Source organism: Peromyscus eremicus, chromosome 9, assembly GCF_949786415.1.
Source record: "Peromyscus eremicus chromosome 9, PerEre_H2_v1, whole genome shotgun sequence".
Classification (NCBI taxonomy): domain Eukaryota; kingdom Metazoa; phylum Chordata; class Mammalia; order Rodentia; family Cricetidae; genus Peromyscus; species Peromyscus eremicus.
This window is the reverse complement of record NC_081425.1, coordinates 81,417,232-81,435,773: the sequence shown is the minus strand read 5'-3', so window position 1 is coordinate 81,435,773 and position 18,542 is coordinate 81,417,232. Positions and strand designations below refer to the sequence as shown.

At 45.6% G+C, this 18,542-nt stretch overlaps 1 protein-coding gene across 1 annotated transcript; it reads right to left on the bottom strand.

The window, feature by feature from the left end:
* Nucleotides 1–2,807: 2,807 nt before the first annotated feature.
* Nucleotides 2,808–15,940, bottom strand: LOC131919064 (disks large homolog 5-like). Its single transcript, XM_059273122.1, has 6 exons — nt 15,866–15,940; nt 14,613–14,813; nt 14,081–14,156; nt 13,433–13,564; nt 11,029–11,222; nt 2,808–3,162 (listed from the first exon to the last, which is right to left on the bottom strand). Exons 2-6 carry the CDS (start codon nt 14,803–14,805, stop codon nt 3,065–3,067), a joined length of 693 nt encoding a protein of 230 aa, XP_059129105.1. The 5' UTR covers nt 14,806–14,813; nt 15,866–15,940; the 3' UTR covers nt 2,808–3,064.
* Between the last annotated feature and the right edge of the window lie 2,602 nt (nt 15,941–18,542).

The window sequence follows — 18,542 nt, the reverse complement described above, 5'->3', positions numbered from 1 at the left end:
TATGTGCTTGCAGCTGTGGTGACCCATACCCTCATCTTTACTGAAAACACTGTCTGAATTCACAGCTAAGTACTAACACTCTAGCCTTTATTTTATTTTTGGTGGGACAACTAATTAAACACGGGTCCTCGCTTGTCCTTCTGGGGCTCTTTGTATTGCACTCAAGGAGCTGTCCTTTGCGGCCTTGTAGAACTGGTGTTCCTACAGCACCTGCCCCAGCTGTCTGCTCAATCTGCATTTTACACCAGGATGGGGAAAGCTAAGGAAATGAGTGACTGGCAATTGACTGAAGTCTTGAACAGTTTAATATGAGCTGTAAAATCCATGTGATTCCAGTGTAGAATCATGCTGATCATTAAGACAGAGTTCTTCAGATGAATAGATAAGACATGTTGATTTGATAGATAGGTGGACAGGGGTGCCATTAGTATTTCTATTAGATCACACAGTGCCCTGGGAACTGACTCTGTTTTCCTCCTAAGGTTACCATGTGGAAGTCAGCAGCAAGGGATAGATCAAGCAGCTGAGGGTGATGGCAGCCTCTGAGGACAAACAGAGCAATGAAGTAATGAAGGAGGAAGTATTTGTTCTCACCCTGCTCTGCAGGACCTTTCTAAACTGGTGCCTTTGGAAGGTCTTGCCAATTGTATTTTTAAATCAATACCGGATAGTGAAGAAATCAAGTCATCTTGGAGCTGACCTTGTGCTATAAGTAGTAGATGGGTCTAGTGAGATGGCCCATGTGGTAAAGTGCATGCTACCAACCCTGGTAACCTGAGAGAAAGGAGAGAACCAACACCTACAAGTTGTCCTCTGATTCCCACTGGAGCTGTGGCATGTGTGTGTCCACATATGTGTGCAGGTACACACACAGACACACCTAAATAACACATGTAAAATAAATTAGAAAGCACTTGAGCGTTCTGCCCTGAAAGTAGTTGAGTTGTCCCTTCTAGGGACAGCAGTTGAAAGCAGGTAGACACCAGTCCTCAGGTCACAATATGACCATGTGTCTAGTTGACACAGCCCCAACTTTCTAAGATTTTCTTTCTGACAAAAATCCATGGTGGGAGGGGGGACCAGGGATCAGGTGGATCAGTGATAGAGTCCTTGCCAAGCATCACAAGGTCTTGAGTTCCCTCTCCAGCACACACACACACACACACACACACACACACACACACACACACACACACATGCCCCGGCCAGCGGGGTGTCAATGGGGGGTGACCCACCTGTGGGAGAGAATGAGAGGGATGGGGGAGACATGAGAGAAGACAGCAAGACAGTGTGTTCTGATCAAGCTGCAAATTTTATTCTCCTCAGCAAGGCTTATATAGCATGGGAGGGGGAGGGAAGGAGGGAAGGGGTGCACGACGTGCAGTACGTGCAGGTGAAGGGCTACGTGCAAGTCATGCAAGTCGTGAGGCTGCTAGGTGGTAAGGTCACTGGTTAGGGCCCATTGTTCTGTTGCTATGCTACCTGACCTGCCTGACCTGTTCCTTATCTTTGGTTTAGGGTAGGGGCTTGTTCTCTGGCTTAGCTAGTACTTTTCCATGGTCCATGTTTGGTCTCTGACACACACACACACACACACACATACACACACACACACACACAAATAAATAAATAAATAAATAAATAAATAAATAAATAAATAAACCTAAAACAAAAACTCCAGTGATCATTTAGGGCTTTATATAGTGGCTAACCAGCTTCAGAAACAGGGAGGAAGCCCTGACCTTTAAGGAGAGTTCCCCAAAGTCACTTGACACTTCTGTTTACATCCCTTCAGCCAGTATTTATGTAGCTGAACCAGATCTGAGGAGGCTGGACAATGTTTCAACTCTGGGTGGCCCTGTGCTGGGTATAAATAGGGAGCTCTGTCGTGAGCAAAGAGACAATGGGACAGAATGGTGGAAGCAGAAAGTCTCAGCCGCTGGAGTCTGAGGATCTTTCTCATTCTTGGTTTGACAAAGGTCATAATATGTCCCTAGACCTGTCAGAATGAAACATTTTGGGGGTACAGTGAGACCAAAGACCACTCCTGAAAACAAAGACAAGACAGACTCCATATGCTTCATCTCATGACCTTTTGCTTTCTCACTAATATTAGTTCTGAGGGGAGTGAACATGTGTATATGTGTGTGTAACATTTTAAATCAGATCACATTCCCTTAGAAATAGCAAGCCATCCAAAACGGTCCTGAGGTGAGGGCAAGTGTGACTGTTAAGTGTTGAGTCACCCACTAACACCATTTTCAACCCACTATGTCCTCATCAAAGTACCAACAGGGTACGGGACAATACACACCATGGCCCCTTCCCTTATGGTATTAATCTTGTCCCTTGTAGGACAATCATGTGACCAGTTGAGAATGGTTTAAGAAACTGCATGCAAGCCAGCTGGTGGTGAGGCACGCTTTTAATCCCAGCACTAGGGAGGCAGAGCCAGGTGGATCTCTGTGAGTTCGAGGCTAGCCTGGTCTATAGAGTGAGATCCAGGACAGCAGGACAGGCACCAAAGGTACACAGAAAAACCCTGTCTCAGAAAACAAAAGAAAGAAAGAAAGAAAAAAAGAAAGAAAGGAAGGAAGGAAGGAAGGAAGGAAGGAAGGAAGGAAGAAGAAACTGAATGCAATGGCACAGGCCTTTAATCCTAGCACTGGGGAGGAAGAGGCAGGAGGATCTCTGACTGACAGCCACGCCTACACAGCGAAGTCCTGTCTCAAAGAAACCCCAACCAATAATCATAATCATACTCATCATAAAAATAATTTAATAAGAACAGTAATGAGAAAATTAGGTAGAATATCCAATGTATTTTATTTAATATAACAAATCCAAAATGTCATTTCAACAGCAGTCAGCATAAAAGCTTACAAATGAGATATTTTATATTATTTGTCCTTGTTTCACAAACCCATGGTGTGTCTCATTTCATATAACAGCTCAAATTCAGGCGATCAATACCTCATAGATGGCCATTCACCTCTCTACTAGCCAAGGAAGTTCCCACTAGATTCCTCTTTGTCCTTATATTGACCGGAAGTCATTTTCTGTGTCAGTCATCCTGACCCCCAGTGCCAAGGTCCAGTGCAGTAGTTCTCAACTTGTGGGTCTTGACTCCTTTGGGGTCAAGTGACCCTTTTGAGGGGTTGCCTACAACAACAGGAAAACACAGGTTTTTACATACAATTTTAACGGTAGCAAATTTATGCTTATGAAGTAGCAACGAACCTAATTTTATTGTTGAGAGGGTCACCAGGACATGAGGAACTGTACTATAGGGTTGCAGCATTAGGAAGGCTGAGAACCACTGATCTAGTGAGAGGTCAATAATTATCAGTCCTAACAGCCAGAGACTCTGGTGTGGACAGACTCTAGAATCACCCTTCTTTGGAAGCTCAAGGCCTAGGCTTCTCAGCCTCTCTTCCCAAGAGGAGCCTTGTAGATGTAGGAAGCTCAGGGCTACAAGAATAATGTTCCTGGCTGGCAGAGTAGCTAAGAGCATTTGCTGCTCTTCCAGAAGACCCTTGTTTGGGTCCCAGGACATGTGTTGAGTGGCTTACAAGTGCCTCCAATTCCAGCTGCAGAAGATCTGACTGAGTCTTCTGGCCTGGAACAGCCTCACATAGGTAAAATCCACACAAACAGACACTGCCCCCCATACACATAAATAAAAATAAATCTTAAACAACCATATTCTCATGCCATTCAGGTTGTCCCATGCCAAATAGACCTGGCTGACTCATTCAGCTCACACATCAGGCATGACTGGACTCTAATAAAGTTAAATCTGAGCTGTATATCATCAGCTGGGGTTAATATTAGAAATAAGCCAGGGGCTGGAGAGATGGCTCAGCAGTTAAGTAATTGACTGTTTTTTCCAGAGAGCCCAGGTTCAATCCACAGCACCCAAAACACCAGTTCCCAGATATCTGGCACCCTCACACATATACGTGTAGGCAAAATGCCAATACACATAAAACAAATAAATCTTTAAACAAAAAATAAAGCTGGGCAGTGGTGGTGCACTCCTTTGAACCAGTACTCAGGAGGCAGAGGCAGGAAGATCTCTGTGAATTCAAGGCCAGCCTGATCTATAGAGCAATTTCCAGCACAGCCAGGGCAACAGAGAGAAACTGTGTCTTGAAAAACTGTAGAAGAAGAGAAGGAGGAAAAGGAGGAGGAGGAGGAAGAGGAGGAGGAGGAGGGAGAGGAGGAGGAGGAGGAGGAGGAGGAGGAAATAAGCCAAGCTTGGAAAATGGCTCACTGAGTAAAGTACTTTCCACACAAGAATGAATCACACATTTGAATTCCAGAACTCATGTAAAGCTCAGTATGGAAGCTGTTGTATCTAATCCTAGTGTTCCTATGGTGAGCGGGCAGACAGAGACAAAAGAACCAATAGAAAATATCATCCTGAGTACGGTAACCCAGACTCAAAAGAACAAAGATGGTATGTACCCATTCATAAGTGGATACTAGAAGTAAAGCAAAGGATAACCCAACAACAACCCACAACTCCAGAGAAGCTAGCTAACAAGGAAGACCCAAAGAGGGATGCATGGATTGCTCTGGGAAGGGGAAATAGATGAGATCTCCATGAGTGAAATGGGGGTGAGGTTGGGCAATAGGGTAAGGCATGAGTGATGAGAACATAAGGAAATGGGATGGTTGAGCTGGAACAGGGAGGGAGAGGGAAAGCAATAAAAGAGATACCATTATAGAGAGAAATAACATGGGGATAGAGAGAAACCCAGTGCTGTGGAAGTTGCCAGGAATCCCCAAATATGACCACAGCTTAGACTACTAGAAATAGTGGAGGGGGTGCCTGAACTGAACTGGCTTGCCCCAGTGATCAGATCGGTGAATACCCTGTCTTCACAGAGCTTTTCTCCAATGAACAATGGAGACAGATGCAGAGATCCACAGCCAAACACCAGGCAGAGCTCCAGGAGTCCAGTCAAAGAGAGAGAGGAGGGATTCTATGAGCAAGTGCATCAGGATCATGATGGGGAAACATGCAGAGACGACCAAACCAAACTACTGGGAACTCATGAAAGTTGGATCAAAGGCAGTGGAGCCTGCATGGGACTGGACTAGGCCCTCTGCATGCTAGACAACTGTGTAGCTTGATTTGGTGAGAGTGAGGATGCATAAGAACACACACATGAAGCTCAGACGACAGTTTTCGGAAGGTTTGTTCTCTCTACCATGTGGGTCCCAGGCAAGAAACTCAGGTGTGTAGGCTTGGCAGCAAGTACCTTTACCTGCTGAGCCATCTCACCAGCTGATCACCTCAATCATGGAATTTTGTAAGGTATGCATCAGTATTTATGTTCTCTGAGTAGATCTCTGTGCTTTATTACTAAGTGTAGATTCTATCCACTGCCCAAAAAATGAATGATTGCCTTAGTGAAAGTCCCTCTTCAACAAATGGAGACTGTGGAGGAAGCTGTGGAGGTTGGTGTTTGGGTGGAAACTCCACCTAAACCCCTGGCATTCTGGCATCCCTATACCCAGAGAGTCTGGAATGTTCTGGTAGAAGAACCACCTCAACTCCTCTTCTGTCTCTTCAAACCTGGCCCTTCAAAGCCTGCCAAAAACACCTCCTCCCAAAACCTGCCCCTTCAGAGCCCATCAAACACAGCTCCTCCCCCAGAGAGGCTCAAGACCACTCCCACAGGGTATATAAGCTGCATCCCAGAAAACAGACCCCTGGTTCTTCTTGTGTCTCTTCCCGGTCTCCTCTCTGAGGGGCTTGAAAATCACTCAGGAACGCTTCACCCATTAAACTGAGGCTTTTCCAATTCAGTCTCATTCAGTTCAATTTGTATTTTATTTTCTGCATTAGAAGAGAGGGCTTCAGGTTGTAAAGACATCTCAGTTGGAGGTAGGAGGTTGGATGATGGGGTCTGGAGGACTTAAAGCCTCTGTGGAGCCTCCCCTTTGGTTGTAAGCTACACTCTGGATGTCATTGTGTTCTTAACTTTTCTTCCCCTCTAGCCACTAGAGCTAGGATTGAACTTAGGACAATGTGCATGCTAAATAACTACTAGACCACTGAGTTACATCCAGGTCTGGAACTCCTTTCATCTTTCACAACAATTACAGGGCAGGCTGGATGAAGAGAATCAGCTCTCAATTCGTCCACCCCAAGACTGGTCCCTGGAATGGCTGACAGAATGCTCTCAAGACTGGGACAGTAGCTGGGCAGTGGTGGCACAGGTCTTTACTCTCAGCATTTGGGAGACAGAGGCAGGTGGATCTCTAAATTTGAGGCCAGGCTGATGTAGAAAGGGAGTTCCATCAAAGATAGCCAGGACTGTTAAACAGAGAAACCATGTCTCATGAAGATGAAAAACACAAAAGCAAACAAAAAATCCACCTGGGATGTTTAGCTATGTGGGAGACCAAAGAGGGGCATAGTCCACACTGGGCACTAAGGACAGTTTAGCCTTCCAAGAGTTGACAGGAAACTACTATCTGCCTACACAAATCCTAATAGAAGAAGCCACGTTAACCTACAAATCTGGTATCATTTACCAAACCAGCCAAACATTCTGCTGAGGACCCACAGTTGAGTAAGGCATAACTGGTCCCAGGCTGCTTCCAGATACTGAGAAGATGGACAAGGAGACACACTCAATATATTAGTAACTTGGTAATACGGCCTAAACAATGTCATACCTTATTTGAAGTGTGTCTATACAAGACACTTTCTGTCTCAGGGTCAGCTCAGAAAGAGGTGTTCTATGACAGACAATAACCAAAGCATCCATCAGGCTTTTCTGACTGCTGAGATTGTAAAAGTACCAGTTTGTCTGCACCTGTATGGGGACCCACAGGATTATTTCCTCCACACTTGAACTCTCTGACTTACAACCAGAATCAAAAGTCAGATCCGATCCAGGGAGCTATAATTATAAAAACAGTCACCTGGAAGAAATCCTTCCTCAATATCCTCTGAGATCTGCATGGCCAAGGGCAACTTCAACTGTCCCTTTCCTGTCCCAAGCTTACATGGGCATGCTCTCCACCAGAAGCTTGTATCTTCTGCTGCAGGCTCCATACACTGTGTCTGCTCTGGAGCTTCCTCCCAACACTGTTTAGCTTGAGATTTTTCTTGCTATCATGGATTCCTTACCAGGAACCCAGGCCCAAGGAGGGTCTTCATGACTCTGCATTTCGTCAGATGTGTCAAATCTACTTTGTCATCCTAGATGATAGGTGATAGATCTTCTCCAACTCTGACTATAAGTAACACTGGAGCATGTTCCTGAACCCACAGAGATCAGTGGGAACACCCAGAGCCCTGCATAGGTGCCAGGCTGCCTCAGACAATTAGCATGCCTACCTCATGTACCCTTTCCTACACGTCTCCAGAGACTTCTTTCTTTGTTCAGAGGTGATCCAGTTCAACCTATACAGCACATAGAGCTAGAAGGTCAAAAGCCAACTGCAGGAGCTGGAGAGAGAGCTCAAAGCTTAAGAGCATTTGGTGCTCTCTCAGGTGAGTCTAACAACCAGCTATAATGAATCTGTTGCCCTCTTCTGGAACTGCAGTCATGTCTAGCACAGATGTACAATGGGAAAAACACTCATTCACAAAAAGTAAAAATAAATCTAAAAAGAAAAATAAGTACACCAAAAGCGTGGTCAAGGCCAACAGCATCTACAAAAAGGTATTTCCCAATGTGACTTGGAAGGTCCTTATCTCTGTGGTTATTAATGACAATGTATTGCAAAAATAAACAGGGGCAGATAGCTCTGGGTTTCCTGATTTCTTTTAGACTCTCTTAATGAATGGTTTTATTTCCTGAGCGTCTGTAGAGCAGGAAAGGTGCATTTCTCAATACTTCAGTCCTTATGACCAATTCATGAAAGTGTATTTATAGAGTACCATAGTTTAGGAATAGCTAAATGCATGACAGCATGGATATCGTATAGATACTGATTCCACCATGAAGTGTGTATCCAGGGAGTAAACCTGGCAATCCACACCCAAAACACCAATCCCCTATGTCACCCTGGCCAGTGGGAGATGATTAAGTAGCACAGGCTGCCTGGAAATTGCAGAGATCCTTCTCTAAGATTGAGTACTAGGGTTACAGGAGTATGACAGCACACACAACAAAACAAACTGGTCCATGTGTGCAGAGTTTGAAATTACTTTTTATTTTAATCATAAAGAATATATATTTTTAAAGAGGGCTTTAAATGGGTAATCAACGGTAGCCTTAGCAAATTTTCAAAATCAATTACAAGAACAAATAACAACAAAATAACAAATCCATAACCAAAACAATTAAGATACAGAACCTAAACCAAAAATCAAACACAAAATTAAGCTATATAGAGTTCTATCACTGCAGACTGAGCAGCACAGACCTGGAGCCTGTGCCTGGCCTTGGACAGATGGTAGGTAGCAAGGCATTTAACGATTGCAACAGCCTTTTCAAGAAGAGCATAGCCATGCCTCTTTGGGGCTTTATAAGTCAGTTTATACCAAGTTCAAGGATAAAAACATTACAGGTTTGAGCTCAAACATTGTTGAATTCACTTGAGTAATCCTCACTAAAGTATTCTTGATGGTCCATCAGGACGAGCACTGATTTATATACCCGGACTCCTCCTCGATGCCCAGTAGCTCTGGATATGCTTCAGCACTTCTTCAAAGCCCTCTCTTGTTCATCCTTAGCAAGAGTGGAATCCCAAACACCTCCATGTGCAAACACACCATAAGGTCTACCTGGGCCAAGGCTTTTCCTCAGCTGCAATCTTTCCATCCCAAAGAGATAAATGTTTGAAAAGTTCATCTTCCTAATGTACACCAATACTTTCGCACCATAGAGTTGCTGAGTCTCCCTGGTGGTTTGTTTCTGAACCCCACAGCATTTTTAATTTTTTTTTTTAGGCATCCTGCACATAGTCATACATGTCTGGATATAGTGTTACTTCCTCAGCTCTGAACTGCATGCTGATCCTCATGCACTTAATGCTTTGTCTATGTACAAGTCTCTATATTTTGCATTATACTAACTCCTGTTCCATGTATTAGAAACATACACCATCAAATACAGCATCAGGTCCTCTCTTTATGGAACATGCTTGCTTGCACACCTCCTCATCCCCAAATTATATCATTTCCACTCACCTTTAGGCTTAGGATAAAACCAGTAATCCATTATGATTCTCTCTGTTGGGAATCAGGGCCTGATGGTAAATAAATTGTAGGTCCTGAGGATCTGTCTTCATCCAATATTCAGAAAGTGAGAAATGTCCCAAAAACTCAAGCTTATGATAGATAAGGTTATGATATATATAGGTCATCTGGGGTCATGCCTAGATCTCCTCAACTGCAGGCACAACACGGGAAGCACACTCAGGCCGTGCTCCCTGCAGGTCATGATGCTGTACTGCCTAGTTGATCTACTGTCACATGATGCACAGGTGATTCCTGTATGTCTTTCCTTTATACTCAAAAGATCTCATCCTAAAGCAGGGGCTGGAAGTCCACCTCCCTGCACTGGATATAGGGTGCCATTCGGTCTTTGGAATGGCACATTCTATACACATGCCATTCAGCTGATGTTCACGTGATCCATAAACACCTGACACAGCTCTTGAGCATCAGAACATTGTCTGAGCTTTCTCAACCAAATGACTGCTAGGCCCTATCAATGACAAGCCTTTGACTTATTCATAGAGCAGTCTTTGAGACACTAAGAGACATTTTCTGATGAATTACCACCCTCTGCTGGCATAATATACACAGACTTGGCTAGCTGATTTGTGAAGAAGTTCTGCAGCAGGATGCACCTGAAATATGTTGGCCACTATGAAATTGTTTCAGTCAACATTTGCCTGTGTGATTATTCAAGACCCACAACTCCATAAGGATTATTGAGTGTCCACAAAGGTCAAAGGTGACTCTGAAACCTTCTACAGATCCTTTTCAGGTCTGATCCCTTCAGTCCAGATGTGAAACTGAGAATCCCCATTGGTCCTCCTAATGGAAGATGGAATAACTCCTACATGGAAAGAGGGACTGTGGTCACATCTGTGGGGACTATCTTCAGCAGTGCTTCTGCATGTCATGGAGTTGGTCTGATTCAGCACTGCACTGGAGGGAGAATCCTATGCTTTTGGGTGTGGTTTGTGTGGATAACAACATGGCATTAATAAAGTCTTCCAAGATGATTTCCTGCCACAAATGGAGGGCTGAGGACTCAGTCAGCTTGTGAAAGTCCTTGACCATAAACTGACATAGTAAGTTTTGTATTCCAATATCTCCTCCCTCCATGGTGTTGTATTCCTCACTGGGGCCACTTGCTGGTGGATGTCAGGGTTCCTAGTAATTATTTTGTCAGGTTTTCTGTATCTCAGTCTTATTTTGATGCTTTCTTTTCTTCAGGAGTACTGAGCCAACAGACACATGGATCAGATTGGGTCTGGATGACCTGTAGGTCAGGTGGTTTTTGTTTCACGGTAAGTTCAGAGCTATGATGGGGTTCTTTTTCTGAAGAGAACACATTGGGATTCATGAAGAAAGGAGAAGGCCACATCCACCCAAATCTATGACTATGAGGAGGACTCATTTGGCATTTACATGGGGTACTCCTCCTTGTAAGCTTCTTCCCCTCTATGATCTCTCATGACCCCTGCCAAGCACATGAGCCTCACGACCCACAATTCACTCATTCAGAGCTCCGTGCATAGCATCCTACCTATCATAATGACATGTAGGTGTGATATGTTATTGACCCATTTCCCTCACTGGACCACAGTTTCAAGCAGAGCAGCAGCCATGGCTTGCCAATAATTTGGTTTCTCAGAAGGGGCTAACTTCCCAGAAGTACTTGTGCATGGACACTGAAATGAACACCTCAGATGGCATGAGGTGGGTGTCTGGATGGGAGCATGGATGAGTAAGGTGATGGGTGAAAGCACAGGTGGGTGGATGGGCAGACAGAGAATCGAATGGGCAAACGGTGTCAGACCTTAGCCTGACCCACCTACCTGCCCCTACCTGTTGTTGCTGGGTTTGGAGGTCACTGGTCTCTTCCTCTTGGTCCTTACAGATCAATTTCAATGCCTCCAAGTGGTGCTTCAGCAGGACCCAATCCTCTGTCCGATTCTTCTTCTCCTGCCTCAGCATGGCTACCTTCTCCTTAAGCTGAGTATGTTCCATTAGAACCTGGCTGTGCAGACCACTGGAAAAGACCCTCTGTGTAGTAAGGCCCTGTCAGTCTCCTCCTGCCACCCCTGCCTCCAGGAACCATCACAACAAATGAACCCAGGTTCTCAGGAAGATGTAGCCAAGAGCCCAAAATAGCCATGACAGCTACACTCAAAAGGCCAAATAAGAGAGCAGCTAATTAAAAAACAAAATCAAAATACTTCAGAAAACCCCAACACCAATAGGGATCTATGTCCTTTCAAAGGAAAGTGGAGTCCATCAACTGTCCTGAACATCAGCAAGTAGTGGACAAATACTGTCTGAGAGAGAACGGGAGACCTAAGGGGAATTTATTCTATCTATAGGTTCCACAGGAATCAGATCTGTAAAGCCTGGGCCTGAGCTCCAGATGCCCAGGGCTGCATGACATGCCCCTCATAGTGCAAATCGCTTTTCTTTTCTTTCTTTTCACTTTCCTTTTCCTTTCTTCATTTCTTCCTTTCTCTCTTTCTTTTTGTTTGTTTGGTTTTTGAAACAGGATTTCTCTGCTTAATACTCCTATCTGTCCTGGAACCCTCTGTAGACCAGACCGGCCTTGAGATCACAGAGATCTGCTGACCTCTGCCTCCAGAGCACTGGAATGACACCACCACAGCTCAGTTTGCTCCTCTACCTAGAGGCTCCCGAGGCTCCAAGACAATGGTGGGAGGAGTGAATAGTCTCTTTCATACTTAGCAAAACTAAGTGCAAGAGACACAAGTCAAAGAGATGCTTGCTAAGGTGCAAAAAGGATAGAACCAGAGCTGTGGACTCTCCAGTCTAGAGACAAAGAAAGGCAGAGATGAACCACTTTGGAAATCAATATGGCGTTTTCTTAGAAAATTGGGAATCAATCTTCCCCAAGACCTAGCTATACCACTCTTGGGCATATTCCCAAGGAATGCTCAATCATACCACAAGGGCACATGCTCAGCTATGTTCATAGCAGCATTGTCTGTAATAGCCAGAACCCAAAAACAACCTAGATGCCCTTCAACTGAAGAATGGATAAATAAAATGTGGTACATATACACAATGGAGTACTACTCAGCAGAGAAAAACAATGACATCAGGAGGTTTGTAGGCAAATAAATGGATCAAGAAAAAATCATCCTGAGTGAGGTAACTCAGACTCAGAAAAACAAACATAGAATGTATTCACTCATAGGTGGATAGTAGATGTAAAACAAAGGATGACTAGACTGCTACTCACAACTCCAGGGAGGCTACCTAGTAAAGAGGACCCTAAAAAAGACACAGGGATTGCCCAACAACAGAGAAATGGATGAGATCTACATGAGCAAACTGGATGTGAGTGGGGGTAATGATAGACAAGAGTTGGGGGAAAGAGAGCTTAGGGGAGTGGGAGATCCCAGCTGGATCAGGAACAGAGGGGAAGAACAAGGAAAGAGAGACCATAATAAATGAAGACCCCATGGGAATAGGAAGAAGCAAAGTGCTAGAGAGGTCCCCAGAAATCCACAAAGATACCTCCACAATAGACTACTGGCAATGGTCTAGAGAAAGCCCAAACTGACCTAATCTGGTGATCAGTTGGCCATACATCCTAACTGTCATGGTAGAACTCTCATCCAATGACTGATAGAAAAGGATGCAGAGATCCATGGCTAGGCCCCAGGTGGAGCTTCGGGAGTCCAATTGGCGAGAAAGAGGAGGGATTGTGTGAGCAGGAGATGATGAGACCATGATTGGAAAAAGCACAGGGACAAATAGCCAAACTAGTAGAAACACATGAACTATGAACCAATAGCTGAGGAGCCCCCAAATAGATCAGGCCCTCTGGATAAGTGAGACAGTCGATTAGCTTGAACTGTTTAGGAGGCCCCCAGGCAGTGGGACCTGGACCTGTCCTGAGTGCATGAGCTGGCTTTTTGGAGCCTGGGGCCTATGCTGGGACAGTTTGCTCAGCCTCGGTGAAGGGAGGAGGGTACTGGACCTGCCTCAACTGAATCTACCAGACTGAGCTGAATCCCCAGGGGAATCCTTGCCCTGGAGGAGATGGGAATGAGGGGTGCATTGGGGGACAGGGGAGGGGCGGGTGCGTGGGAGGAGGGAGGACATGGGAATCCATGACTGATATGTAAAATTAAATTAAATTATAAAATTAAACAATAATAAAATAATAAAAGAAAGGCAGAGATGGCCACTCAACAACTATTAGGGTCCATGCCAATAGGCATTTACCGATAGAAGACTGTCAGATTGGCAAGCTCATCCACCTTCTCTGAAGCCTCAGTGTTCTCATTCTGCAATCTCTGTAGGTCAGTCATGACCTCCTCGTGCTCCAACTTCAGATCTTCATACCAAGTATTTGGCCTGTGTCAGGGCATGGCACCAGGAACAAAGAACTTTATGAATATAGGCCTCAAGGATCATGTGAACACAAGCTGTTGTCCTGATCTACCACAACACAGTGGAGGTCTCAGTCTGGCTACTATGTACTCAAACTTCCTGGTGCTTAATTAACTTGTAAACCTGGCCCAGGCCAACAGAGACTGGGTGTTCAGGTGGAGGGTGTCCTTGCTGCATGAGTCCACTCAGTAGGCCTGGAGAGGCAGTCTAGCTCTCTGTTCCCAGGAGTCTATCTACAGGTCTTGGCCAACAAGAAACCTGCAATAATGTTTCTCTTGTTTCAGGACAAGGATTCTTGATCCGGGGTCATTACTACCACACAGATGGACAGAGCACATAATTCTGGAGATGAGACCCAACATCAGGACAGCTATAAAATCTCCCCAAGTGATTCCTATTTGGCATCAAGGTGAACACATAGGACAAGAGCAGAGCTGCTTAAAGTGAGGATCACAGATCTCATATCAGCACTGGCATCACCTGGAAGTGTGACACACACAAATCATCAGGCCCACCATAGACACCTGGCTCCCACAGTCTGGAGGGACACACAAACCTGCAAATGCATGTAAACACACAGACAAAGACACAGACCCAGACACACACACACACACACACACACACACACACACACGCCAGCACGCGTGCTTTGTGCATGCAGGAGAGAGAGAGAGAGAGAGAGAGAGAGAGAGAGAGAGAGAGAGAGAGAGAGAGAGAGGAAGGCAGAGAGTGCAAGAAAGAGTGAAGGAGAGGAGAGCACACATGGGATACTTAAGAAATGCGAACTCAAACAATACTGCATCAGTCCCTGAGTTGTGTGACTCAGACTCCAGGCTTGGGTTTTCACTGGAGGAAGCAGAGTAGTTAGGATTCTCATCTCCCCCCGGCCCAGGTTTCAAGTTCTGCCTCTCCATTGAGAGGCATTTAGGGACATGAAGTTGGGCACAGGGAAACCCTGAAGGTTCAAGCTCCTAGAATCCAAGATGTTAAAATGAAGATGAAGGTGATTTGCAGATGCAAGATTGACACCAGGAAGGTTGAAACAAGAGATACCTATTGTGCACGGGTCCTTTCCTGATGAAGAACAGTTGATCCCGCAGCTCATTTCTCTCCCTTGTTATCAGCTGCAGCTCCATGTTCAGCCTCTGCATCTCCTTCCTCATCCCTTTCTTGGTGAGGAGGGTTGGGTGGGATGAGGGCTCCATAGCAGCCTCTGCGGGTAGATGAACATAGTGAACTTGCATAGTGACAAGGCATAGAGGATGGACAGACCACCCTGAGGCCCAAACAGAAAGATCACGTCTGCCACCCAGTGACAACCCAAATATTTTAGGCTAGGTGAAGATGTACTCTCTGTGGAATTTAGTTTTCCCATCATTCTGTAGAGATGTGGCTATGTAAGCAGCCAGGGGTTTCCTCTGTCTCCCTACACACGCTTCAGGAAACACAGCGATTTCTTCTTCAAGCCAATTCACAGCAGCACAGGATGCAACATGCATGGTAACACAGAGCCCTGAAGTCTGCCTGTGCTTTCAGAAGCCAGGAGAAAAATAACACAGTGCACAAGCACTCAGGTGCTATGAACAGTCCAGATCTCCTGCCTGGTCACTCCAGGCCCATAGCTAGGATTGAAATGTCATGCAGAGACACAACATGCTTAACAGACTCACCAAGTCATCCCATTGCCAGCACAGAACATGCAGAGTTTGTACAAAGGAGCCAATCGCTGCCCTGGTCCCACATCTCTACAGTTGTTTGACTACACTAGAGAACTACCTGCCATCCTCAACTGATGATTCAGGACCCTAAGGGACGACTGTCAGGGAGAGGTGGTCAGAGGAGTCTGCTGGACAGCCTGCCGACATGATGTCTTGGCCAGAAGCACTTTTCTCTCCCTGTGACTAGTGTCGACAGCCACTGCACCTAAAGGAAACTCTCGAAGCTGAAGTGCAGTGAGGCCTGGCCTCAGCTGGGGACACATTAGTCCCTCTGCCTCCTGCTTGTTTCCTTCAGTCCCCACATTACAACCCCAAGACCCAGGAAAGGTAAAAGATAAGCATGCCCAGCATAACAGCCTTGGCCTTGCTAGATCCTGGCTTAGAGGAGGCACACACTAATGTTCTGGACCCTGGACTTTCAGGAAATATGAGAAACAGGGAGTTCCATTTGCTTCACAGAGGCTCCAGCTCCTCTGCCCTAATATTGGAGGGCCCAGTTCTAGCCCACCTCCTCCAGGAAGACCCCATCCTCTGCCCAAACACTCACTGTGCCTTCCCCAGAAACACTTTTTGGTTGTTTTCCTCTGAGACTCAAGGCCAGCCTCCTTATGTATCTCTCTATTCTCTGGATGTTCTCCATTCTCTTCTAAAGAGACTCCTCAGTCTTGCCAGCAGCATGTCTACGCTCTACCCTGTAGGCTGAAGAAATGCCCTGAGGCAGTTGATGTCGCTAAAACATTGGTGACATCACAGGGGATGCCAAGAGCTCTCCAGGATACAATAGAATGTCCAGAGAAGGGACTGCTGATATCATGGGGAACAGCCTTTGCCACCCTGGTAATTGGTTCTCCCTTAACTGACCAGAAGCCCTGGTTCGCTTTCTAGGAGCCTCTCTTGGAACATAGAAGAAGCCATTCAGCATCTCCTCCTTCCGAACCCTAGTTCTCTTCGCTTCATTGGAAGCCCCATAGTACATCCCATGCTGGGAACTTAGCCATACTATCAAAACACTGCCCAGAAATGTCCCATTCCTTCTTTTATATCCCTCTGTTCATCAATATGAGCAATTAAATACTATAGAAACAAGAGATGATACCACAACTTCTTTCTTTCAGAGTTCTAATTAGGATGGAGTTCAGACACTTACATTCCTGATGAGTGCCTTGGTATACTCCCCAAGGCCCAGACTGGTTATAGGACTGGGTGTAGACAAGCAATGTGTTGCTGTCAGTAAGAGGTCCTTCCCAGGACCTCTGACCTTAAGAGACTTTAGCGGAACCACTCCTCTTCTTTATCAAGACTGCTAGTGATAGTGTACAGCCTTCACTCAGAGCCACAGGCTACAGAGCCCTTCAAAAGGGACTCACATTACTAGGAAACTACACGCTTCTATTTTCTTTGTGTTTAAGGCAGTTAAATTCAAATAGACACTGCCTAGCCAGGGAGTAGTCATGTCATCCAGGACCTCACATCCTGGGTGCTTTTTCAGGAATTCATTAAAGCTGGTTTGTCTTACTTCTACAGCTTCTGGTTTCAATGTAAAATAACAACAAACACTGAATATCTCTCAGACAGAACAAATAAATAACAGGAATGTATTTACATGAGCACATCAGTGGCAAATCAAGCCTGAGGATTGGGAAACCAGAACTGTGTCCTGACCTCTGTGGGCCTAGACAGAGGGAGGATTGGGCGCATGTTAGCATCCTCTGCAGAGACAGAGTAAGGGGGAATGGACACTGACAAGGCTGAACAACCATCCTGAGCCCCTGCAGGTTAGGTTACAAGCAAACTCCCAGTCAGCCTTCCAAGGAGCTCCTGCTGAGGCCATGGTCTTTGTCTGACCCTGTGCACCATTTAAGGTCATGCAGGCATCTGTCCAGGGGATACATAGTTCTTCCATTCAGCAGCTGACAGGACAAGGAGCCATGGTAAGTAATGGTGACCTCCTGCCATAAGCTATGTGACAAGAATAATGTAGAATACATTTTTGCGAAAGATCAAGGGCATCCTGGCTGGTTTTGGATCCCTGTTGGCCTTGAAGAGCCCAGTTCAGATATTCTTTGGTTCCTAGGATGATGCCCTTAGACATGCCTGGAACCAACCTGAACTGAGGTCAGAGAGCTGGATTCACAGAGTGGAGGGAACATTACTAAGTCTTAGTAAGCAGACTTAGGGATCTGAGGACCAGATCTACCATAGTGATAGAACTCGGTACATCATTATCCTTCCCATGTATAATAGGGATGTGGCCAAGGACCACTGTCTCTGTAAAGACAGTGCCTGCCTCAGCCCAGCAGATTACTTGAGGCCAATTCAGCTCAGTCAGTCCTCTACCACAGGAGTCAAAAGTAGGGAACAAACTTAGCCTTTCAGAAACCTCTTATGCAGCAAGAACCCTGCAGGAGATTAGGAGATGGTCCATCTGCCCGGTGCCTTCCTTAGTTTAGTGCCTAGAAGAAGATAACAATGGGGTTGGGGGTGGAAGCATGGGGCCAGGGACACCAGTGCCCTTATCAGTACACTCTGAAGGCTTCCACCGGTTTCCAGTACAGACGGGTGCAGATTTCCTATCACGGTTTCAGTCCAGTCTTTCTTCTTTTGTCTTCTTTTTTAAATTTTTCTGAGACACAGTTTCTCTTTGTAACCCTAGCAGCCCTGGTGCTCACTGTGTAGAATAAGTTAGCCTTTAATTCAGAGATTTGTGTGCCTCTGCCTAGAGGGTGCTATGACTAAAGGCATGGGCCACCACCACCAGGTTTCAATTGAAGTCTTAAAAGCTCTAAGAATGGGCTCTGTGCTAGGACTCTGCCTCTACAGGAAGCAAGCAAGAGACAAACCCAGTCAACCTGATCTAGATCATTCCTCATTGAGAGTCCTTTTCCTAGGTGACTCTAGGTCGGGTCAGGCTGATAATAAAAACTAACAAGCACACTGTCCCAGCACCACTGCCAGGACTGAGCAGATTTGTGCCTCACATCTATGGTCTGTTGTCTGGGATGTTGGCTGGATGCTCATTAACATGAAAGGACTTACAAAGGAATTTCCTGAATGTCTTTTGCCCATAAGGAAATTCATGATATTTGTTGCAGATTCCAGCTCTCTGACCGGGTTCAGACTGAGTAGGAGCAGACCACTTCAAACTACTCCACACAGTGGACATCAGCCCTGTATATATCGTACACTGACCACACAGAATTTAGTCCCATTGTCTGCCCCTTTGA